The sequence below is a fragment of the Myripristis murdjan genome, chromosome 16 (assembly GCF_902150065.1).
Source record: "Myripristis murdjan chromosome 16, fMyrMur1.1, whole genome shotgun sequence".
NCBI classification, from domain to species: domain Eukaryota; kingdom Metazoa; phylum Chordata; class Actinopteri; order Holocentriformes; family Holocentridae; genus Myripristis; species Myripristis murdjan.
Genome location: NC_043995.1, coordinates 2,333,475 through 2,360,057, shown reverse-complemented (window position 1 = coordinate 2,360,057; position 26,583 = coordinate 2,333,475). Strand labels below are relative to the sequence as shown.

Below are 26,583 nucleotides of genomic sequence, written 5' to 3'. Positions count from 1 at the left end.
TCCTATGCTTGCCATGTTGCTTGCAGGTAAAACTGAGAGTCAGGTATAGTGCACTGGAAGTAGTTTATCAGAGTCAGCCTGTAAAAGTGCTGTTCAGACCATGCTTTCACAATGCCAGATGAAAAGAATAAAGATGATGAGGAGGATGAAGAGGATGAGGAGGATGAAGAAGATGAATATGAGAGCGGCTCTGGAAGAACAGGCAAATCTCGCTCATTAGTAACCAGTTTTCTCAACACTGTAATATCAGGTGGGTGCTTCTAACGCTGACTTGATACTTAGATAAAATTACAATATTGTACTGAATGGATTTAACATTTTTAAATACTTATAACAAAGAAAAAAATGTGAGTGTGCTGGGACAACCGTCTTGTAAATCACTCTGCACTGTTTTGATAAATGTTCTTTATATGAATATTATCATTATTACAATCCTTCTTTTTATTACTATTATTGTCATTATTAATATCATGAACATTATTATTACTGTGTATTAGTGCTGGTGAGGATGCTACTATTTGCAATGAATGATAAAATACTGGTCGCCAGTTGATGACGCGTTGTGTTGACATTGTCGTCATATTCTGCGACAATGATTGTAGTTTTCCACGGTGACAGAGGTCTACAAGGCAGGGTCAGATACAGTATTACTCATAAGACGGCGAGCAGCTGCTAACATTTCCATTGCTATGTCCTTTGGTGTATTTTGACGGCAGATATTGACTTCTGTGGCAGCCTAAGTTAATGTGAAGAACCATGCTTCACTGCTGCCAGTTAGCAAGCTAGCAGCTAACGTCCTGTTAGCCTAGCTTGGTTTAGTCTTAGCATTGCTCAACTCACTTATGAGAGATGTGTCATAACAGCGGAAGAATGTATACCAGCAACTCGTAGCGGCTGTTTTACATACAAAACAGTCGCCCCGACGTTGTAGTAAACGTTGTAACGCTGTAATAAACGTTGGTTGAATAGTTTTTTGGCGAAACTGGGGCTGCTTCGGAGGAGTCCAGATGCTGAACATCCCGAGCCAGTCGTTCCCAGCGCCGGGCTCCCAGCAGCGTGTCGCTCCGGCTGGCCAGTCCGGGCGGAACAAGGTAACTCGAACCACACCAGTAACCACACACCAGTGTCAAGACGACAGGCCACAATGTTGGACTAACCTGCTAGTTTTTGTCAGTGATATTTGATTGCTTCGGTCCAATTTGAGATGTAAACTGCAGTTAGCGAACTAAAGAAAACCACTCTCCCGTCCCCTTCCTCGCCCCGGTTCTTTCTTTACGTGAAGAGAATATCACGCTTGAATCCCATTCAAAAACCTGCCACTTTAATATTGCCACTTGGAAAAAGTGTTAGCGGCCAGTCTTCAATTCGGCATACATATAAACCACAGAGCAGTGTTTTAAAGCAAAAATAATAAACTTTCATTCTTTCTTCAGAAAAAATACACTGTGAAGGTGGTAGGAAGCACTGTAATCAAATTCCAAAAATAGAGAAGTTATTGACATTAAGTGCTGTTTGTTGATGTGTTATTGCTGAATTTACTCGTAGATGACCATGGTTCATAAAATAACTTAATGTTGTGTTAATTTATGTGTAGTTCTTTGGACAAGAAAGGAAACATTAAATTGACAGATTTTTTTAAATGAAATTTGACAAGATTTCTCTCCATAGAAGACATAATGGCTTCCCTCTTTTTTTTTTTTTTTTTTTTTTTTTTTTTGAGGTGGTCACCCTAGCTGATAAACATGCAATAGTATTATGTCATTCTAATTTCCCTCTTAGAGTTGAAGAGTAGTGATGTCATTTCCAGCTTTTGGTAGCAGCAAACTCCCTCTGCAGTGAAGCCTTCTTCCTTCTTTCTCTTCTCCCTCTGCCATGGCTGATCAGGTGGCCTTGAAGCCAGGTCACAGTCTAATGGACTGGATCCGGTTTGCCAAGAGTGGGCGAGACCTGACTGGGCTGAGAGGACGTCTGATTGAGGTGACAGAGGAGGAGTTGAAGAAACACAACACACGAGATGACTGCTGGACATGCATACGAGGTGACACAGCAGGGTGGTCTGACTGGGATAGATTCCCACACAAGTCAAGGAAGATAGCAGGGTCTGCATCATAGAGAGGGATGAGAAGGTAGTTCTTGTCATGGAATTTCTCTGACATCATGGAGTGTGGAGACATGAGGTCCAAACAGGGAAAATAAGGAAATTTGATCAAGTCCCTGGAGAAGTAAGGGAATATAAGGATATTTTAATAAATGGCTTGTTTCAGGGAATTAGAATACACCGTAAATGCAACAGAGCTTTACTGTCCTCATGATAAACTCAAGTTCCATTTTCAGTACCACCTTTAAGACACCTGTGACTAGACTGCTAAAATATGAAATATAAATGTTAAATGTAAATGTACGTATGCTAAAGAGCAAGCTGATGTTGTCACATATCAGTTACATATCACTAGCTGTTGCATGTGGAGCCATGTTTTATGGTGGACAATGAAAATCTGAATGTCCATTTTTCCTCTGAGGATTTTCCAAGCTGGCTGCTGGAATGCAGAGAATTTTTAATTACCACCTACCAGCTGAACATTTCCCACATTTGACATTGAACTCAATGCAGCATTAGGCTGAATTTTCCTAATCAGACAGGCTGTGATACACACACACACACACACACACACACACACACACCAACACACCAACACAGAGAGCGAGAGAAAACCCAACAGCCCAGTAATGCTTCTGTTTACACTTGCAAAGAGATTGTCATTGTGTATTTACTCAACCTGACTTCACTGATGAGAACTCCTCCTGGTTTGATGAAGGACGCTCATTCACGTCCCACTGAATGTGTTAGGAATGCAGCACCTTGGTGATGTGTGATGGGATTTAAATATTAATTCTGGATTGTTATTGCCCACAGCTTGACAGAATGAACATCATTGTAGAAAAGACATGCTCTTTCTCACCACAAATGATCAAACTGTATGTGCTGTGTCCTCATGGGCTCTGCCACTAATTAGAATTTTCATTGATTTGGTGTGTGTCCTCGGTCCATTGTGTTGTGCTTAGTTTGGAATGCAACCGTGTAATTTAATTTCAGCAGTTGACACTAGTCTGTGCTAGGGTTGTTTGTCATCAGCAGAGGGCAGTGGTTTATCATTGTTCAGATGTAATGTATATTTTTATTGAGTGGTAAAGTTAATATGTGATCTTAGTAAATTCTACACTGCTTAAATAAAGCTAGGGCCTGGCTTTATTGTGGTGTGATGTGCTATAGGTCCTTTTGTTCCATATGTTTTCAGGCATGGTTTACAATGTCACCCCCTACATGGACTACCACCCTGGGGGAGAGGAGGAGCTGATGAGGGCAGCTGGGATAGACGGCACTGACCTGTTTGACCAGGTAGGGTAGAGGTGGGGGAAATATAGCTAAATATAGCACAGGAGTTTGCATTGTGCTTTTCTAAAGCTATTGTGCAAGTTACAGTATAGACCATGTAGACCATTAAGTATAGACCATATTTTCAGCCTTTAAAGTCACAATGAAATGGAAAATCACCACGTTTCCTCTTTCTGAACATTTACACAACATAACATTCAACATTATGCTTGTTGCTTGTTGATCCTCTCTTAGAAACCCCAAACCCACCAACCTTGCTTTCTTGGTTTGGTTATCAGTGTCATACTCCTCTTAACACAAAATTGAACTTAGGTAGAGTATTAGGTTGTGTTGTTACTATTCTGTCCTGGCTGACAGATAGCGAACAAAAGACCCAGTAGATTTAACAGAAGTTCCTTTACTGAATCTTCTCTTTTTGTAAAACTGCAAGACAATGTAAATACAGGAGATATTACAGTACAATGCATGAAACGTGAAACTGAAGTGCAGTCTACATCACTTTCCTCATGTGGCAGTTTAACGGAGCATGAAAGGAAATAAACTGCAACCATGCAGATGGTCCCAAAAATCACAAGCATCACACTTGTCAACTATTGTTTTCAGTCAATAGGTGGAAATTAATTTGGCTACCTTCTCAACATCCTCTTAATAAAACCTAACTACTGCAAACTGGAGCCACTTATAAGCAATGGAAATCAACACACTGTATATGATTTGTTCTTATTATGCTCAGAAATGCTTTCAAAATAGATTAACAACCGAATTTTGACACTTTGACAAAAACCTTTCTCTGTAAACAATATAAGGCACTGCCGTTTACAATAACACTTGCTTCAACACATAACATTAACGGCGCCAGTTTAAACGATGTTGTAGTACTAGTAAACAAACCATCAATAAACAAAATATTGACGAGAAGTTTGCTTTCAACTGTGAGGATGCTGTGGGTGAGACGAGCACCACCAAGCTAGCGTTAGCTTTATTTACATCGTAGCTATCTCCACACACTGGCGGTGGCTTGGTACGGGCAGTAAGGCAAAGTTCCAGGAGGTAGCTTTAGCTCCGCCAGCGAATGTAATGTTGGTCAGCCTAACGTTAATGCATTAAATGATGCAATGAATTTGGACAAAACGGCAACAAACTTACTGTTGGTTCCTCTCCAAGGCACAGACAACCAACTCTGTGATGAGACAAGTGTAGCCTATACATGAACACTGGAAAACCTTAAAGCCACAGTAACCTAAAACCACCACCAGGGGGAAAACTTAACTTTCTTTCCCTTTCAACTACTGACAGGAGTCAGAACAGTTACCTTGGCATGATATGAGTCCACTTGGTGGGGAAATATCCTCGTTAGTTGCTCCGTGCTCCCCTAGACTGCTAATCCACAGTACTGTATTTCTATCTCTCCATTCACTTCCATAGCAAAACAACTCCCAAAATAACACTTTTAGTGCATAAATGAATTAAGTAAAGTAAGTTATGCTATCATAAAATTATGCTATTATAAAAAACAACAAGTTCTGGTACCAGTTTTCTGAGAAAATTAAGAGCATCAGCAGGAAACGTCTGCATACTAACCTTACACCGAGAAGAAATGGCCTGATAGTACTTTCACAAATAACTGTAATTACACGCATCAAAAACAATGGATACAGGGACTTGTTTTTTATATTAGCATAATCAATTTTGTTCACGTTCATTTATGCATGAAAAGTGTTGTTTTGGGAGACTGTCCAATAATGACGCCATAGGTCGTTTGTGCTCATTTAGGAAACGCTCCTATGGCTGATAATAGAGGGTAGGAACAAACGAGTGCTGATGTAAAATCTTCATTTGCCCGCTCGTAACATAAAGTCATTTTGTTCTCATCTGATCACAGTGATCTGCAGCTAGTTCTGCTCAAATCGGTGCAAGTAAATGTAACCCTTTGTCAAAGTAGTAAATGTAACATGTCCATAAAATGCTCGCTGTAACATGGTCTGCTTTGATAGCATTGGAAGAGTTACATGTTTGGTGTTGTTTTGCAGACTGAATTGTTTGTGTTTATGAGTGAGTGGATGAAGTTTGGTTATGTTAATCTGGTGTCATGAATCTGTATTTGTGCACAGGTACATCGGTGGGTAAACTATGAGTCCATGCTGAAAGAGTGCCTTGTGGGCAGGATGGCTACTAAAGCCAGTGTAGCTGTCAAAGGTACACACAGACACACACACCCAAACACACAGTGCCCTCTGCAACACTGAATCTCAAATGCTGTATTTAACGTCGAGTTGATTGGTAGCTTCATAGCTGCACTTCAGAAGCAGGATGACAACACTAAACTGAATGGAACTGGCAACCTAAGTAGTACACACTGTGCAGCACCATGCGTTGCATCTTAGTTAGAATTCCAGTGACATGGATTTTTGAAGACCAATACTGACTGACAGTAGAGAAGCAACAGAGAGGAGTGTCCTGTCCACACTAATTGAGACACCATTGAGTCATCTTATTTGTCCAAAACAGTTTCTGGTGTCATTATGTTCACTGATAAGAAATATTGTCTATATAGGAAGTATTGAATCAGAACTAAATTAAATCAAAGCCAAATTCGCAGTCAGTAAGCATGCTGTCCAGAGAAAGCTGGACTCACCTACAACCGCTGAATCTCTTCACCACCTCACTAAGAACACATTTAATTTACTGTCATTACCTTACAGGATTTCTGGATGATTAAAAGTCCCTAAGACTTGTAAACAGTTATCTCTTGTGTTCAGTTGAGGGTGCCAAAGTGCACATTTGCCCTGTACAGCTTTAAATTTGACAATTTAATTCGAGATATTACACATAAATTATTTAGCGTTTTTGTCAAAATGGTACCGTTGTTAGTGTGGAATAACTTCGGAAAGAGCCATATGAGACCATCATGGGACTCTATACTGAAATGATTTCTTTGGTCAGATGTCTGATCAAGAAAACCTAATGATAATAATTTATTCACTACCTAAGGTTAGTGAATATATTATAGAACTCCAATATGCCTGATGTTTAATAGAAGACCATTAACTTAATTCTTGCACTGGTTTCTTTACTCCTGTTTCTTTGGCCAGGTATGCTTCCACCTCCAGCACCGGCTGGCCTTGCCCCTCCTCCCTCGGTGGCTTCTCGTCCAGACAAAGATGCCAGGCCGCGGTATATGAACAAATACAGCCAGCAACATATATAATGCACACAAATAAAAGCTAGATGAGTTTAACAAGTTACTGTAGCACACAGTCATTGACTCTGTTTTCCCTTGTGGGTTGTTTTTGCAGGTATGACTGGTTCCAAACTGATGTGACTGTCAATCTGGTTGTTTATACAAAACGGAAGGTAACTGTAGAACTGCTATACACAATTTAAGGACCACATCAGTGATTTTGAATGTTTGACCCACTCAGTGCAGTTCACCTACATTTTACATTGCAACAAGCCATTTTGCAGATAATGCGGGGGTACTAAAGATATAGTAACATATAATCAATAAAAAAAATAAATTTTTGGTTGAAACAACCACATTTTAATGTTCTTCTAACAAAATCATCAGCATTCATAAATCACATGACTGATAATTGCCTGTGTAAAGCAAACTGTGACTGTTTTCCGCCCAGTTTCAAGTCAACGGGAAGAAGAAAGTTTGAAGTCTCTGAAAGTTGATTTTCATATCATAGTGGAATGAATGGAAACCAATGGCTGGATAAAAGATAGAAAAAATTATATGGAAGTTCTAAAATATGACCACTTCCTTTGAGAAAAGATCAGCAGAAACGTGAAGTAGATCCTTTTTTTTTTAATATTACGCTGAACATGCAAAATCACTGGTATGGTCCTTTGTAAAGAGGCATTGAACAAAGTCTGTGTATTCCATCAAGTTTTACTGAGTACGAGAAGGAATTGTCATATCTAGTGAAAAAATATACTGTCACCATGCTAAATTATCAAATAATAATACTCCTATACCACATGGAAATTGCTACACATCATCACATATCACACATACGTCTTACACAGTACACTGGCCTGATGATGGCACTGTAATTAGGTCAGTATTTCTTGACCACTTGGACAGATGATGCACTTTGGTGCTGTATTTAAAAAAATAGATTGTCACTGCTACACCACCAGATTGATTTCAGTCAGGCTATATGATAATGCTTCTTTTTACTGATTGGTACAAGCATTATTATTGGGTGACAACTAATGAAGAACCTGTTTACATGTTGTTATTGTGCTGTCCCGTCAGATCCCGAGCTCAGGCTGTACCATCGCTGACCTACAAGGAGGTGTCTTACGACTAGAGATGCTATTGGGAAAAATGTCCTACATGCTGCATTTACGTGAGTAGAAATGTGGCTTTCTACATGTTTCTTTACTGATTCCTTGGAAAACAAATGAGGCTCACTGTGTTGCAGCAGGTGTAGTGCCAACATTAAAAATAGATGGTGGTGCCATTATGTTAATTCATGGTAATTAACATACTGCAAATGTGCTTACCATTTACATGTAATTGAGATTTATTATATACACACATGAATGTAATGAATATGTGCCCCTGAGCATGTGATGAATACAGTTGCAGTTAATTTGTAAAATGATACTACAAAACTAATACACATATTTACAAAATGATTGATAAATAAGGTCCTCTGTGTTCAAAAGAAAAATACCTTGCCTTGCAAAAGGTTAAGGAAAGTCCGCACACGGCTTATGCTCCATAATATTTTATTTGCTAAGATGCAAAATTATTATTATAATTATTATAATTATTATAAAGCATAAGCCGTGTGCGTACTTTCCTTAACCTTTTGCAATGCAAGGTATTTTTCTAAGGACTGTTTTTTGGTCCGGCACCAGCCATCAAAGGGGATGTGCATGACAGTTTTTCATGACCTCTGTGTTCAAACACACACTTTGTTTTTCTTCTGTCATTCTTATTTAAGAAGGTGTCTATTGTCGCCGTTGCTGGCATGATCTGCCAGTCATGTCTCATTTTACTATCCCTCTCATTCATAATAATGACATCCGGTTGTCAGAACATTGGAGATATTTTATGTATCTTATTTCAGATATTGACAGTTAAAATCAACTCCAACTGAATAGGGTATTGTTGATGGAATATTTCAACATATTTAAGTCTGCCTTCTGGCCTTCTCTATCTGCATACCTCATTTAGAGAAATTTTACTGTATCAGTTTTGAAATATCACAAGGCATCTTCAGTTGTCAGCATGTTAAATGAAACATGCTACAAGCTGCACTTCATTTAGTAACAATGTAAACTTCCTAGAGAGCAATTTTAAATAATACTAGGTTGCCATATGTTTGTAGGCATAATTTTGGTGTAATTTTTGCTCGTTTTTGGTGTTCTTTAAACTTCACAGTGGGTGTCACAGAAATATCTTCACCCCCTAGACCTCCATATTTTAGAATTTTGGCTACCACCATGGCTACAACTTAGTGGTTTTGTCTTCCTGTAAAACTAAATTCAATACAAATCCAGTGAAATGGGCAATGAAAACTGCAATGATATTATCCAAAACAGGATCCACTGTCTCTCCGATGGAGAGATGGCACCTTAGTGGTTTTCATATCAGCCATCATGTCAATCAAAATTATGATACGGAATAATGAAAAATTCTGAATATTGTCCCTGATAATTAGTCCATCTCTAGTTCCATTCAGTATTCATTTTTTACATATTCCATTTAAATTATTTTCTGTTAAAGATTGTTTCAAGGTTCTGCTTAGTTTCAGCCTGTTGTTGCACAGGAATAATTCTGCTAGCTCTGTTGGACTGCTTGCTTTTAGGGTGCAGTCAACCCAGTGACTCAAATATGACTTTAGGTCATACTTGCTGAGTACTAGCAGTGCTTGGCTTTGTGAAAAAGATGTTTACTAGCCGAGAGCAACATGGGGAAAATGAATTATTTAATACTTAATGCAGTGTAGGCTCACTACAGTGTGGATCTGAGGAATAAAAGAGAGAACATAACAAATACATGTGCATCGTAGATCAAGTCAGTCTTCTTTTCCACTGGTCATGGACTTTCTAGAATGTTATGAAATTTTGAGAGATTTACATTGCATTCCACACAGGAAAAGTCAGAGAATGTGATGAATTCTCTGGTAAAGTTAGAGGAATATAAAGGGAATATAGTATTTTAGTATACTGTGTCAGATTCTGGGTGAACACTGACTTCAGTACTAAGAGTGCCATGATCATCCATCTTTTTCAGGTCTAGCTGAAGAAGTAGTGGGAAGCGTGGCTGGTAAGGACATTTATCATCAACTCGACATTTTGATGAAATCTGGAAAGACTTTGAATTCACTTTTTTTCTCTTTTCTCAACGTCGTTTGTGCATTAGTGCAGACAGCATTTGCGGTGGGAAAGATCCAGATCAGCATACGCAAGCAGGCCAAAGGGAAATGGGCGAGTTTGGGTCAACCACTGGAATTTCACAACACACTTTTGCTCAAAAAAGATCGAGGTGAGATTTAAGATTCTGCAGATCATTCCATCCTTCAATTCATGATTTTAGTCCATTATTTGAATTTTGCCTTTGACTTGCCTTTTACATATAGCGTAACACTGGATGCTAACATAAAGTGGCGCCAAGTGTGAAACAAGCGTCTTTGCTAGTTTCCAACTGGTGCAGTTGTCATTTTCCTGTCCAGTGCCCACATTGTCTAGATAGCAAAGTCACTTGTGCCCATCTGAGCGCCCATGGGCGTGTTGGTCTTGAAAAGAGGTGTGTTCAGGCGCATTGTAGCTGCATTGCTGTCTTGAGGCAGTTCAAAGCAATTGCACGATTGACCAAGAAGACCAACAAGTCTGAAGTCAATTACGCCGTATTTCACTGTTAGTTTAAGGACGCATTATCAAGATAATTTTACATAGACGGGTACTCAGTACTTGTTCACTCTGCTTGTTCCACACATAGGGACGTGCATCAGCACACAAACATGCAAAAGATTAAAAATTAAAACATTACAGTGTGGAATATTATTATCGTGTCGGTGGTTTCGCTCCTGTTTCCAGTAGCTGTTTTTGGTGTGCACTGAGCTTTTGTTTTTCCCGTCTCCTGACATCATTGTACTGCTTTCGGCATTGTGCAGCTGCTCTGGTGATACCATAAGAGCACCCACTCACTGCTACCTCCTCCCACACCTGCTTAACCTCAGGGAGCTCTCATGAAATCTTACTGTTGCCAGAGATGATCAGCTTGTGCGCTTCCAATTTGTGCACAAACAGATCCGTTTTCTCTGCAGAGATGTGTTTATTCTTACACGTCAGAGCCAACATTACAATAGCAATCCACCAAGGTGCAAGCACACTTGGCTTTTAAAGGGAATGGGAGAAGACACTCTAATTGGTTTACTGCTAACCCTAACCCTAACCTTAACCTTAACACTTATGCCTAAAACACACCCATGATTGATTAAGAGAGCAACCCTTTTGAACCATGTGCCTGGTGCAAGGACCCTTTTTCTGCCATTAAAATAGTAAAAGTGCACCACCCCAGATGCACTTGTGTCGTGCTGTTGGATAATTGACATAGAGCCCAAAGTGCTGTGAGCAAATGGTAAAGAATGATATGAAAAAGTGAAATACAGTCAGTAGTCACTGAACGCAGTGAGCAGACTGATTCTGGCTGCCTTCTATTTCATTGTTCTCTAATTTACCTGTAGGCCAGCTACTATAGGGTCAAGTACACAGACCAGTGCCTCAAAATATTTCATGCTTTTAAGTCCAAATTCATACAGTTACTATAACTCATTAAATATGCATTTTACAACCCTGGAATGTATGATAGTTTTTCTCAATTGATATGCCCCATTTCTCCAAACTAAGGTCCTTACTCTAATCACTGCTGTTGAAACCCCTTATAAATTTACCATGCACCCTATTGAACCCTCTTCAACCTGAAGAATTGCCTTCTTTTTTACATAACATCTTTAAAGAAAACAGATATTGTTTATCAAAACTATAAACATTTTATGTAATGGTCAGAAAATAGCGTATATTCCTCTATACCCACACAGCAAGACTATAGAGAAAATATGTTTATCAAAGTTCAGCTTTTTATTTGTATTATTTATCGGCACCATATCCATAATTTGTTGTTGATGAAACATTGTTTTCCTTTATAGTGAATCTGTTTTGACCAATATTGAATATGCTGATTGTTCTGCCTCAGATACTTTATATGCAAATAGTATTCTAAATTTATAGCTGATATTTGCCTGTCTGTACGTCTAAACTGCTGTAGTGACTATGATGAGTGCACGATAGTCAGAAAGTAGAGCCATTGATAACATAATTTAAGAAATGACAGCTTGATTCAAAAGAAGCCACAATGTCATTTACAGCTTTCACAACTGCATTACTTTATCTTATTTCTTTTTTTATATTGTTTTGATTAGTCCTTGAACAATAAGCCAACAATAGAACTTTTTCTCTGAAGCCATTTTGACAAGAAATAGCGGGTAAACACAGGTATTACTACTGGCATTAATGAAGATTCTGCTCTGTTTAGGTCTGTGGTATTGTGCATTCTGGCTCACTGGAGAGGCTCTGCTGCACTTATATGGAACCAAACCTTAACTAATGTCACTGGTAACACCTGTGTTTACCTGCTATTCCTTGTCAAAATGCTGCAGTAATAAGGGTATATTAAGGAGCACCTGTACTCTGTACTGCTTATGTTGGTATGATGGAAATTGAACACATGCCACAGGAGTGTGAAATAAAGGTGATAAAGTGATCCAAAATGATGAAGATTTTGGAACACTTTGTTACGTGTTTTGGTTAAAAAACTGTAGATCAGAGGAATGTACCAAATCAATTACAAGTATGGCTTTCATGCCTACATTCAGGAATAAAATGGGAAAAACAAACTGCAAAGGAGTGCAAAGTAAAGTTAATGTCCACACTGAAAGCTGTTTCTGCCCCATGGGGACCACATCAGGACATTTTCCAAAGCGATAGCAGTGCTTGCTCAACAGTAGTAATTTAGGAACTGATATAAATAATAAGCCTATGTCACTAATTACTTCTCCTTTTATGCAGCTGTCTACTATCGAGATTGTGTGTTGGTGTCGAAGACAGAGGTCAACCATAACACCCATGTGTTCAGATTGCAGCTTCCACATGGAAGTGTCATGCATGTGCCTGTTGGGAAACACGTCTACCTCAAATCCCTCATCCAAGGTAAAGAGTCAAGCAGAAAAGCAGCCAACATTGACCAAATTTATTTGATGACTCCTTGTATACACACAGAAAAATGAAAGTGCCAGCTGCAACCAAAAATGGTTCTTTGGAATGGAGAACCTTTTTTGGTTGCACAAATAATCTTTCAGCACAGGTTTCTTTAAAGAGCAGTTTTTCTGAAACATTTTCTAATTGGTTCATAGGTGCCTCAGAGAGCTATACAAAACAGTTCTAAGAGGAACTGGCAATAGTTCTTAAAAGAAGAGAGAAGAAAAAAGAAAGTTCAGTCTCATTTCTTAAAGGAAAAATGCCAACCGGAACCGAAAATAGACCACTTCTGATCCCACAAAGAACCTTTCAGACCACTGTTATTTGAACAACTACCTTTTAAATGGTTATCCAAAGAATCCCCAAAGGTGCTTCAAAGACCCAGCCAAAAAGTTCTCTCAGGTGGGGGAGAAAAGGTTCTTCAGTGAACTTAAACTAAAAAAAGAAAAAGGTTCTCTTAAGTACCTCTTTCAAATAGTCTTGTGGAGCCATTTGGTTCAATGAGGAACTCTGTACAAATGTTTTGTTTTTCAGATGAAGAACATCCAGAATATAAAGTTGTTCTTTTGTTGTTGATGGGACCACACAATCTTATAAGGAACCATTTTTGAACCATTTTTTTCTTATCATGCAAACTCTGTGAAAAGGTGGAAGTTTCACAGTGCTGTGCTGGGTCCAAAAACTGAAGATATGATACCACACAATCCCACGCACGCGCTCATTGTCTTGTTTTGCCTATGGCATATCACATAACCCCAGACTGTACATGCAATGAAGGTGTAGCTAGTGCAAAGGTGCATTCCATGGCACATCCTAACACTAACGGTCCACATATGTGACATGTTCAGTGTAGCTAAAGCATTGAACTTTGAAGAAACTAAATCACAGCAACAAATTAGCTACTCGGGGGAGTCATATCACAGTTTTTCTCAACTGATTTGACACATTTCTCCAAATTAATCTTGACATGGTGCTTTCCTTTCAAATCACATCTAGATAAAAAAGAACAAACACCAACATTAAAACTATATGTGATTTACATACCACAAAACCACAGATTCAAATGTTCCCACAGTTCTGGCTTGATGAAATCCTGCACTGACGCTGTCCTGCACACTGTGGCCTAGTTACTACTAGATACTTGCTATTCACTTGTGTTGATGGACATTTTTTAATTTTGTCCCTTACACGTAAATACACATAAAAAACAGTAGTAACATGTCAGTACACTGTAAAAGAAAATGTCCAATGTCAGTTATGTCATTGTAGTCCTGTCATGTGTATCCAGACAGCGAGGTGGTGAAGCCATACACTCCAGTAGATCAGACTCTCGTAGCAGCCTCTCACACCTCCACACAGGAACCTGACCTCTTCCTCATGATTAAAGTCTATCCTGATGGACTCCTCACCCCACACCTCAACAGTCTGCACATTGGTAAGTCACAAGCAACTTAAAAATAATTATCGGCTTGAAAAATCCACATCAGTCTCACACTGGTGAGCAATAAATTTAAGTGCTGCAGAATGTGAGAGGAATATTTAAATGGTGGCAACATGTTTTTGAAGGCTTGTAGCGTACACTTCATCCATGTCAGGTGTACTTAGAGAAAACTGAATTGACCTTAGCTTGAGATGTATAGCACACCTAATTAGTTTAGACAGTTTACCCTCTATCGAGCATACTAATCTCACACAAGCCCCCGAGAACAACAGGGAAGCAGATGTACCTCTCAAATCCAAAGTAGATTTTTTTCCTTAAGACGATGAAATGTATGTTTATGTTCTTCTCTAGTTTGCCCTCCACAAGTTGTTGTCAGACATGCTCAAAACTGGACCATGATTTGAATAACCTCTGTCTATTTGTGTTTGTTACTTCAAAGATAAGACTGGCTTGGAAATAAAAAGCAATATTCATTGTGTCGGTTCATAGTGGCTAAGACAGATTTCTTAAGAGGAGTGAACCATTAGCAGATATCTGTTTCCCTTTCTCATTTCCTTTCACTTGATTTCCCCTCAGCCTTTTCTGTGTTGTCTACCTCTTCTCTCATCTGCGGAATAGCCAAAGGAAACACCATTTTAAGTTTAGTCAGTTTACAATGGCAGAGTGCTTGGGCTCTAAAACATGATTGATCTTGTAATTTGTTTCTATTTGCAGAGGCATAGACAGAAATTTGCAGCTACCTCTCTCCAGCATTTTCCACAGTGCAGCTAATGTATTGTCTCTCTAGTAGTCTGTAGGCTATATTCTTGCCCTGGAAATGATACCCAGTGCTCTTTTCCTATTAGCTCGACATTCTCATGCTCTCTGTTGGGAGCCATGTGTGGAAGAAATGCACTTTTCTCTGTTTGCTGCTGTTAGGTCCTTATGTATTTTATTGACCTGTACTAACTCCTTATTATACACACTGACTGTTCCACTATATGTGTTTACTGAGTATGCCTCAGGATGTGTGTTGCCAGGTAATGGAGGTGTGTACTGCCTTCTTGGTGTAACAAGACAGTAAATAACTGGATAGAGAAACCAGATGAAGCAAGTACAACCCTAGCTGATCTGTAGGACAGTAGTGGTGCTATGTTCCTCTCATTGTTACTGAGTGTTTTTCATTATTACTGAATGCTAACTGTTAGCTCACTGCCATTGAGGTGGACTTTCCTCCAGCTAACATTCTTAAAAACATCTGCCTTTATCCACACAATTCGTTGTTAAATAAATAAAGTTCAAGTTGCATAATGTGTATCAGAATTTTTTCAGCCTGAAATAGTGTCAAAAATGTTGACTGTTTTCAAAAAACAATGATAAACAATAGAACTATTTTCTTGTGTGGTCTAAGCTCTCTGTGCTGGCCCTCAGTTCCAGCGGTGGCTGGCAGGACCCTGAAAGGTATATGAAACGTGTGATAGAGGGGAGCAGAGGAAAAGAAGAAGCTCGCCACAGCATTACTTGCCAGCTCCAGAGAAAGTTGTTATTTTTGTCTTCCAACATGTATACACATGTTCAGTGATGAAAACATATGATGACAAACTGAGCCACTGCTACTGCTCTTCTGGTGCAGAGTGATGCAGGAAGTGCAGATCTTCGTGCACATCGTTCTGAATGTTGACAAAAGGAAAAATGCAGTTCTAAATAGTAATTTGAGCAAAACTGTTGTTCATATGCACTTGGTAATAATATGCACATCTTATTTTAAGAAAGTGACAGTTGTCAAGTAAACCTTCTTTGAGTGGATAAAGACTTGCCCCAGCTATCATTTTAAATTTTTTTAGCAGGGGCTAGTCCACCTCAATGGCAAGAGGCTAACAGTTAGCATTTGGAGCATCCAGCCAGTATCCAGCACTCAGTAACAATGAGAGGAAGATAGCACCACTACTGTGCTACAGAACAGCTAGAGGGGAAGTGAAATGAAGAAATGAAATGTTTTTTCAACATTTTTCAGAAGTGATGAACTATCCCTTTAATTGAAAGTTAACAAGATACTGTGCTTGGGACCAGTATAGGTTTATAGCAATAATCAGATATCCCTGGCCACAGGCAGTGGAGATGTATTTGTTATCATGATACAGACAAATCATTCCAGCGTCATGTGAGGATTTTACTCAACAAACCTGCAGTGAAGCCTGTATCATCCTCCCATAAAGAGCTACTGGGCTGCACCTTACAACCCTTTTTGGCCATGAAGTCTTTCAAATTGAATGCTACATGAGTCCACTTTACACTTGGGTGGATGCAAGTGGCTGTGGGAGATGAGTGTTCATGGGTTACGGTTAGGGTTAGACTTCTGAAAGGCGATGTCACTTTATCATTAAGGAAGATTTGGTTGGAAAATTTAAGGAAGGGTTGAATATCAGCCCAGAAATTTGGCAGTCAGCAGCATCACTCCAAACACAGTATCATTCTTCAAAAACCCATATCATTTGAGACTTTCTCTCATCTTTGTCTGCATTCACACTCCAGTGTGTGATCTATTCATTTGAGGTGTTTGGTTTGTCTGTTATGGCTCGCTAGGTGACCATATATCTGTCAGTGGTCCAGAGGGTCCCTTCAGTCTCCGCCCTCTTCGTGATGTCACACATCTCTACCTAGTAGCTGCGGGCACAGGGTTCACGCCCATGGCTCGCCTCATTCGATTTGCCCTGCAGGATCTGAGCACGATAAGGTGAGATCTTCCCTTACATGCATAGTTTAACCAGGTAAAGTGACAGGGGCCATGGAGAAAAAGGAACAGAATCATTTTAATCGTCAAGTACAGTGAGTGTGCAGTGAGAGTGAAAGTCAGCCAGAAAGAATGTGAAGGACTGGTAGAGAGCCAATGTACATCAAACCTGTTGTTGTTTGTATTTTGTCATTTATTTATGGGTGTAAACATGTTTGCTTTGCTGTATGCAGTGTATAGTGAGATGTGTATTTTTTGGTATTTTGAGCATTTTTTTTCCTGAAAATCGGTTTGAAATTCTAATCAGATGTCATTCATAGTACGTAAAAGAATATCAAATTAGATTTTAGCAATACATACGCATTAACTGCGAAACTGAAAATTTTGAACATTTTTCCAGAGCTGTATGGGTTTGCTGATGCACCAGGCTGAAGTGCATAAAATAATAAAATGCAATCTGGTCTAGTCAGCATTGTATACCTCTGATATGATGGATATGATGCAGTTTGATACACAATAATCTATTTGTGTGTCCCCAGAATAACCAAGCTGCTCTTTTTTAACCGAGAAGAGAAAGACATTCTGTGGCACTCTGAACTGGATGAACTGGCTGCTAAAGATGAGAGGTACAGGATGCTTGTGCATGTGTGTGTGTGTGTGTGTGTGTGCGCGCATGTACATATTCAGACTTGATGTTGCCACCTTATGCATCCCTTCAAGACTAGGCTTGACGTCATCCAGCCAAGTGACCCTGAGTCCCGTCTTCCTTCCTACATGAGTTCTTTGGTCTTTCTTGGTTCTTCTAATGTGGCTCAGCTCTTCTCTCTGTATCCTTGTGACAACATGAAAGTGGACAGATGGGGCCATTTGCAAATGTCACCTTTCAGTACACCATTCACACATTGGCTGCTCTTTAGTCTGCCATTGAATGTGTGTGCTGATTAGTTTAGCCTGTGATTACATGGCTGCAGCCTGAGGTGTAGCTGCAGTTCAATCTACAATGTATTTATTAACACTTGACAAATGAGCACAGAGGAAAACTCATTAGAACCTAAAAAAGGAGAGCCAAAGCAAACATTTCCACAGTTCATGCTTTGAACAAAAGGCGTATATCTCCCATTATTTTGCCAATGCTCTGTTTAGCATTTTCAAGGGATTTTACTGCCTGTATTAAAACTGCATATCCATTACAATAGTTTACAATAATATGAGGCTACCAGGAGCCCCACAGACACATTTTTATTAACTGCATCATCAAAAATTATGCACAAAGTACAACATAAACTGATGTAGTTTATAACTGACTTTCAAAACAGAGCCTCTAGGCTTGCCTTTTCTCTACAAAACAGCTTCAGAGTAGTGCAGTAAATACTGCAAGCACTGCAATTACAGATTGGTGTTTATTGTCTCATGGAATAATATATATTTATTTACCTAATAGACTTTTTCACAGTAGCTTTTTTGACATGAAACACATTTGTTACTAATAACAATAATTAAGGTACTGTTGCGTTTACTGTAGGTCTAACAGAGCCTGGGTCCTGCTGGCTCTGCTGGCTCAGACTCTGCTGCATTTGAATGGAACAGAACCTTTTAATGTCACCAGTAACACCTGTGATTACCTGCTATTTTATGTCAGATGCTGCTGTGCATAAGGTCTGTTGTCCACTCAATAGCCATTTCACTCCTGGGAGGGCTTTCCCTCTCATTATGATTATTCCCAAGATTTCTCCCGAGCCCCCCTTTTGGGGAGTTTTTTTTTTTTTCTTGCCAGCTATGAGGGTTCAGGCCAGGTGATGTTTTCTTTTCCATACGGTTGGCCTGTAACACTGAATAAGGACTATAATAAACTTGAACTTAACCCTGGTTTATGAAAAAGTTCAGTTCAGACAGTTTCCCAGACACTCTATGGCAATGCATCCATGGAACTTTCTTGTGAGCAAAGTTTAACAAATGCTTTACCCAAGTACCCAAGTATAAGTCAACAGACAATAGAGAGCCTTCAGTGTTGAAACATCACATCCACCAACCATTCCTTTCAGTGTTCCCCCCCCTCTACTGTGGCTGCATTCACACTCTAGGCCTTCATGCTCAAATTGTTTCAAATATCTGATGTTTTTGTTGTTCATATATTCTAGGGTTTAACCCATCTCAGTATGTTTCAAAAATGGAATTCTTGTTATGTGAGGAAAAATCTAAATTTTTTCACCTAATACATTTTTCACCTAATACATTTCCCTTTGTGCACTGTGAGGGTCGCTTGGACCAACCAGATAGCATAACCGGACAACTGACTCTAAGAACAGCTAAATTCCTCTAACATGCTGACTGTAATGATTTTCCCTCTGAGAACTTATGTCTCCCTGAAAGCCACAAAAAACTTTAAGATGAAAGTAACCCTTTGGAGGCAGATCACAACAATATTGATTGTAAGATTGTGATAAAATACATAATGCGTGATTTGATGGCAAACCACAAATCTCTAGAAACAGAAAATCAATAGGCAGGGGGCCCATTTTGGCTAATGAAATTACACAAGAAAAAAGGGAACAAGCCAAGAATAGCTTTGCAAATCAGTCTACCATGTTATACAAAACACAGTGATGAGTGTATGCTTCACGATTAGTAATGAACTTTTAAGGCACCAGGGTAAACAGAATCAAGCACACACAAGCACTAAGAGGGAGCATGCATGTAAATATCTCCATAGTCAATAACACAAAGGTAGCAGAGACAAGTTTCTGGTTTTGATTCAAATAAAAATCTGGACTTGATCCTAAGATAAAAACCAAGACATACCTTCAGTTTTTTCAAAAACTGCAACATATAAATGGGAGTTGTCGATCACAATCCACAGATGTTTATACACAGACTCTATCATGATGCCCTTTAAGGTGCTGATATGATGGATGGTTCAGGATGAGTTTTCTTAGAGTTCGTAAATATTATGAGTTTTCTTTTTTCAGCACTCAAGACCAGTTGTAGGTTCTGAAGTCTGTGCTTCAAAATGTGTCCAAATGTCATCTGCAAAAAATGGCCTATAGAGAAAAATGGGTCACACTGATGTTCGAAAACAGTTTCACATTTTAATAGTGACAGTTTTTGACTATGGAGCCTTCCTCAGTGTCTGTGAACACAGTTTTCACCACCTTGCTTTTAATGACAAGTGAGACACATGCCCCTTTTCCACCAGAAAAAACCTGGTGCTAGTTCGGAGCTGGTGCTAGAGCCGGTGCTTAACTGGTGCCAACGAAGAACCGGTTTGTTTTTCCACCGGTCAAGAGCAAAGTGGAGCCAAGTCAGAGCCACGTCATGACGTCTTTGGAAAACGTGATGACGGGTGCGCGAGACGCTCGCTCAGAATCACAATAACCATCATGAATGAATGAATGAATGAATGATACTTTATTAATCCTTTGCAGGAAATTACATTGTCACGGCAGCTTCACCACTTCAACACACATCAAACTGCACACTCATACTATACAGCGGCTGCAGCGTCTCTGTCTCTGTCCGCCCGTCCTGTCCTGAAGCCGGTCGGGATGATGTTGGTTAGCCGCGTCTCAGTCAAGTATATAATGCTGCTTTCCCGATACAGTTTCTGGCCCCGGGTGGAGCAGGATCTGGATTTATTCGCGATGCAAATACTGCTTGTGTCTTTACAAGCCTACATTTCAATACAGAGGCGAAAAACACAATTATTGCCGGCTACCTGTCGGATTCGCGATCGGAACGAATGACAGCGATGTTTACTTATAAAACGGGTGCTTCTCATCCTTAAATGTAATTTGCTGAGCCGCGTTCCATGCCGCTGTAAAATCAGTATAATCCACGGCTTCTTGGGGATTATTGTTTATGTTTATAGCGTTCGCAGTTCCTGTTTTGTTTTGTAACCCCGCCCACCACTGACGCGGTGGGCCGCGTCATCGGTTCTTTCTCTGGCTCCTGTTTAGCCCCTGCTCGGAGTCGGTGCTTGCCTAGCACCAGTTTGGAACCAGTTTGGCACCAGTTTGGCCCCAGCTTGGGCGGTGGAAAGCCAAAAAACTGGTGCTAAGTCAGGCACCGGCTCCGAACCAGCCCTGGTGGAAAAGGGGTAACAGTTGTGTCCAATCAGTTAACAAGACAAAAGAAAGAAGACCAACATATTATGCACATTAGTTATACAAATAAACAAACAAACAAACAAACAAAAAAACAAGACAAATAACCTATAAATAATTTATGACCCTGAGAACCTCAGGCACATTTCAAACAGTGAAAGTATTTCTGCACTCAGGTACTGGACATGAGACAATAATCTGTACCTACCTTCCTGCAAAAAATGCCTTGAGTCACGTAGTCTGGCCGTGTACCTTAGGTTCCCAGGGCCAGTAGACTGGATAATGTACTGTTTGTCTGAGTACAGTGGGGTTTTTGTATCTCCACATAAAAATGGAAGAGTGCGGAACATTTAGGCTATTATGTATGTAGTGAAAAGGAGTGTAACTGAACCCTGGAAAGTTTACACCTTCAACCTCAAGTTTACACCTTCAACCTGCGCACATTGAGTTATGCCTGACAAACAATTTCCAAAACAGTGAACAGTTTTAGCAGAAAAACCAAGTGTTTGCTTCAGTATAGAATGATCCACTGTGTCAAAAGGCTTTGAGAGATCAAAGAGCTGGACAGTAGTTTCCCTTATCAAAGGAAGCAATCACACATTAATGATGACATGAGCTGGGATTTTCACTTCCAGAACCAGTGGGACGTCTAAACTTTCCTGCTCTAGATGAACCGACAGGCAAAAGGCACACAAGTGCAGAATAACAACAACAAAAGAAGTCATCTGTGTTTGTTCCTACCTTTCTGCTCATTTCATTCTGTTATGGTCTATGTCAATTAGCAGTCAGTTGCAGTCTTGTTGTCCACCATGTCAGATTTGTCATGGCAGCCATGACAAATTCCAATATGAGCATTCAAAGACAAGGTCCATGCAGCTTTTTGCTGTTTATACTGATTAGGAAAAAGCACACCTGTGTCATTTGTGAGCATGTCCAATTTAATTATATTTTTCAGATGCAAACATGCAGTGCCCTGTGTTAGTGAAACAGATGCGATTTTTGCGTCCCTTATTTAATTTAGATTTTTCAAACCACTACCTAATCCAGGCCTAGAAGCCTTTGTGGAAATTGACATTTTGTGTTGTGTGTCAGGTTCCAGGTGGAATACATCCTCTCTGAGCCTTGTGATAGCTGGACTGGCAGGAAGGGCCGGGTGGATGAGCCCATGCTGAAGGATTCCCTCGACAGGCCGGACGGGTCCAAATGCTACGTGTGTGTGTGTGGTCCTACTGCCTTTACGGAGCTAACAGTCCGGTGTGTAACACCTCTCTGCCTTGGTGTTCTGAAAACACTTTGTCCAAAAATGTATTTTTCCATTTTTCGCAACTCAGACAAAATGACCTCCAAGTTGTTCAAAATAAACTGACACTTTGAAAGTAAAGGATGGAAATTTGGGTATCATTTTGGAACTCCAATTGATCTGCCTTGACATCATTAGATGTCAAACATGGTATTGGTATAATCAGAGCAAAATAGAAATTTATTTCACAGATCACATTTGTGGAATTTAACAGCTTTTATACTGTTCTGTTCAGCACAGTGTAAGAGCTAATGCTGGTTTTTAATGTTACTGACCATCTCTGATATACTTCCTCTGGGCATCCATGTTTTCCCTGTGTTAACCTGCAGTGGGAATGCAGTGATTTTGGATGTCAGAAATCCCTGGGTTGGAGTTCTGACTTGCAAGTAGTTTTGAATGTAGCATTGCCCTAATTCTCCGAGGATATGAACAACATTTGAAATACAAAGGACTGCAGCCTTTTTCTTCTTTGAGTAGACAAATTGTCACCTGGTTTCATTTTTTGTTGTTTAGGCTGGTGAGGCAGCTGGGCTTCAGTGAAGAGGAGATCCACGCCTTCCAGGGCTGATCAGCTCTGACACAAACCAAACTCAGCCAGCACTGTGTGTCTGTGTATGTGTGTGTGTGTGTGTGTGTGTGTGTGTGTGTGTGTGTGTGTGAGAATGAGAGTATGAGCTGTAACTTGTCAACTTCTGCTTGTCTTAAATGAAAGGAACATGACTTTCTATGCACCGAGCTGGACCTGATGACGCTGACAGTGGAAAAACCAACACAACCTGGGCTTTCATAGTATTTTGTAGAAAATTAGAAAATCCACTTTACAATAAGAAATCACTTACGCCATTCTTATGATCAAGGATAGTTCATTTCACATTTATGAAAATGACAAGTCTCCCCAAACTAGAAATAGCTCGAGGTAAGAATATCAACTAAATACATATAATGTGGATGTTACTGACAAATCGGGGGGCATATTTCCTTATTATGAAAATGTATTGAATCCTGTGAGGATATTGGGCCACTGCAGTGGCAAAAAGTAACAGGAAACAGCAAAGAAAAGTAGAACAAAAATAAGAATAAAGCAAGTGGGGTTAAAAAAAAGAATTACAGTATATAGAAATGTGGGAATGAAAAGTAAAAATGAGTTAGAGTGTCCAAAATAATAGGATAACATACAGAGACAGAAGAGAAATGAACAAGTGAATGGAATATGTACAATATGAAAATATACCAAGAAATGAAGTATATGCAGTATGAAATAAGTGACAAATAATATTAACCCTTAAATGAATTGACCTTTGGTAGAGTGTTGGGCTGTATAATCCCCAGGGTGAGCCAGGGAACTGTACACCCCAACACTACCAAAGTTTAGCTTTACACTGCCCCATTGACGGTACGTGGCTCACAGCCCTGTGCAGACCCCTCATGGTACCAGGGTGATATCAGCATGTTCCACACAGCTGGAAGCAGTGCAGTGAAATACATAATGGTGAAGTATTTATATTTTTATTTATTTGATCTGTCATCGCCTCCAGATAGAAATCTATGCTTCCATTTCCTGGCTTTTGGGAGAGGTTTTATGTTGCTAAATCTTGACCTGTGGAAAGAACTTTGTTTGTTTGTTTGTTTGTTTTTAAAGTAATGTTTTTTTTGTTTGTTTGTTTGTTTGTTTGCTAGGCCAGTTCCATCAGGATTTGTCAAGGCTATTTTGTAACCATACAAGCCCAAAATATAGTTCATTTTGTGACAGAAGCTTTTTGAAAAATATCATGCTATTTGCAGTATTTTGTGTGGTATTACATAAAAATTACAAATGTGCGAATGATTTCATTTTCTAAATTGCAGATTAGCAGCAAAATGTGTATTTTCTCCCCATATTTAATATAAGGGGAGAAAGTTAAAATAAGAAAGTAGAAGTTGCAGTCACTCTCTGTCTCTCATCCTGCATATCTACATATCTCTCTTTCTTCACTCTTTCTGTTTAGGCACACACACACACACACACACAGACACACATAAACACAACAGTTTGGATTTGAGCATTTCATGTGGCAATACTGTGGAGAGCAAACTCATGCAGTTTGGTTCAATTTGCATTCATTGTCGTGACTGAAAGATAGTGAAATCCTGGAGGGACTGCTGAGCTCTCATTGCTGCAGTGTTTCTGCACTGCACTTCCCATAAGTCACCTGTCAATCAAACAGTACTGCAATGTCTTTTGCTTGCAAATATGTGAAATTAGCAAATCAGCAAGCTATGCGATGACCTAATGGTGTGCTATTAGTGGGAAAGCTGCCTACTGTGACCACACTGGTCAAAAAATGAAGCCTCTTTGTGCCTACCATGGTCATACGTAAGGAAATTCTATGTAAATTTCATTATTTAGCCTATGTAACTTTTATTTGTTGGAGAGGCCACATAAATCAAGATTGTGCCCCATTCATGACTAACTCCTGCTAGTCATTGCAGCACATATAAGACCCCTTGAAAGGAGCTTTAAAAGATTTTAATATCTGATGCAAGACACAGCAGGAGTTAGTCACAAGCAAGAGAGTCCCAGATTGTCCAGGTCAGATCAGCTGTAAGCAAATGCACAAGCTTTCATGTACTTTGCCACTTTTATATGGAATAGAGTGGCAAAATGGACATTTTTATTTATATGAGAATATTAGGAATTACTACCTAAAATAAAACACATGATAGCGCACTGACGCATGAAGCCTTCCTTATAAATACAGTTCCTGCGGGAAGTGTTGAATCACGCACAAAGAAATGCCAAGTTCAGGTCCAGCCATCAGCTCTCAGGTTCCAGTCAGTGTTCTCTTCAAACCAGTAGCGTCCAGTCCTGTGCTGTGGAGAAATCTGCAGGTTTTCCTCCCAACCAGTCTGTGCAGCAGCTCCTTTCAGTGGTTAACACACTAACCAGACTGGAGGAACTAGTTAGTGAAGTGTGGTTGAAATGAAAACCTGCAAACTGTCCAGTAACACAGAGCGGGACACAGCTGGTTTGGAGGGATCTGGTTTACAGCTTCAGTATACACTGGTCGCTCTGTAGCTCACTGTTCAGAATAGTGGTAGCTGGTTTAACCCTTTGAAACCTGAGCAAATTCACTTGATTTCTATCAAAATCATGGGAAAAACGGTGATAAGAAAATTAGCCAACATTACCACCTGTGGGTTCCTGGGTTTCAAAGGGTTAATATCGAACATGCTGCATACTGTACCTCTGTGTTATCCTTGTTTCATGCATAGACTCTGAAGTCATTTCACTGTGTCATGCTTATTACTGACGTGTGTACTGGTGAGTGGGGCCATTACTGTCCATTTATTAAACATTGGATTTCCACCAGTCAGTGTTGTCCACTTGATATGATGCACTTGTTTGATTATATGTGTTCACAGCTGATCAGTAATTTAGGGTTTTTATATATATCTGACAATAGTCAACTTCAGATAGATTAACTGTCACTGCAATTTAATCAGTTTAATCAAAATACTGGTGTCTTATTGGGGTCAGCCTTCCAACCACACTGGTCAAACCCTCATTTTTTCTTTTTGCTTTTTCAGAAATATTGGGATATTTGAAGGCAATACAAACTTGTATGTGAATAACAGTGCTTTTCACATGGCGATGCAAAAATATACCCCTTTCTTGTAGAATTAGACATGCTTGAACATGCATGTCTTATTTATTTATTTATTTATTTTTTTAAAAAAGGAAATAAAAACCTACATTTAGAGGAAGGTGTACCAGGTGTGAAGATCACACAGGCACATTGCAAATCTCAGGTTTCCAGTTATTTCCTAAATGAAGTGCATTCATAGATGGGAGACCAGTGCACACTCAGTTTAGAACATGACTGCATGGTGCTGGAACATTTGGATACATTTTACTTATCCTGGCCTTAGAACTAGGGATGTGTGCGATGACTATTTCACTGGTGGCTAAACGGATGCTTCCTACCCAACTACACGACTAGAGCATATTTTGATCTATAAGGACAAATGTGGTTGGAAAAAAAGATTGTGTGGATATAAAAAACCCTTTATCTAATATTCCAATAACCAAAGCTGCATATGCCATTTTTCTAAACAAGGATACAAGGAAGTTTATTTGTCATTATACAACAGGTTGAATAATGAAATTAAAGTGTGGTTCCCTCTTGACTGATTAATTGATTGATTGTGTAGAACAGGGGTCACCAATCATGTGCCATGGAGGGCCGAGAGGCTGCAGGTTTTCATTCCAACCAAGACCTCCACCAGGTGATTTCACTGATTAGCTCCAGGTGATCAGTGAAGTCACCTGGTGGAGGTCTTGGTTGGAATGAAAACCTGCAGCCTCTCGGCCCTCCATGG

At 39.6% G+C, this 26,583-nt stretch overlaps 1 protein-coding gene across 1 annotated transcript; it reads left to right on the top strand.

The window, feature by feature from the left end:
* cyb5r4 (cytochrome b5 reductase 4) lies at positions 1-25,573 on the top strand. The gene is made up of 16 exons (XM_030071909.1): positions 1-250; positions 970-1,091; positions 1,885-2,038; positions 3,297-3,397; positions 5,506-5,590; positions 6,487-6,568; positions 6,691-6,748; positions 7,659-7,752; positions 9,651-9,683; positions 9,780-9,902; positions 12,485-12,625; positions 13,962-14,108; positions 16,677-16,827; positions 17,364-17,450; positions 22,017-22,178; positions 22,738-25,573. The coding sequence occupies exons 1-16, from the start codon at positions 112-114 to the stop codon at positions 22,790-22,792; spliced, it is 1,734 nt and encodes a 577-aa protein (XP_029927769.1). The 5' UTR covers positions 1-111; the 3' UTR covers positions 22,793-25,573.
* Positions 25,574-26,583: the final 1,010 nt, after the last annotated feature.

What these genes read in the sequence shown, in the direction of transcription:
- cyb5r4 (XM_030071909.1), top strand. Translation starts at nt 112, where the DNA reads ATGCCAGATGAAAAGAATAAAGATGATGAGGAGGATGAAGAGGATGAG. An exon ending in CTGCTGGACATGCATACGAG is followed by an intron (nt 2,039 to 3,296) that starts GTGACACAGCAG and finishes ATATGTTTTCAG; the next exon opens with GCATGGTTTACAATGTCACC. An exon ending in TTTGCTCAAAAAAGATCGAG is followed by an intron (nt 9,903 to 12,484) that starts GTGAGATTTAAG and finishes CCTTTTATGCAG; the next exon opens with CTGTCTACTATCGAGATTGT.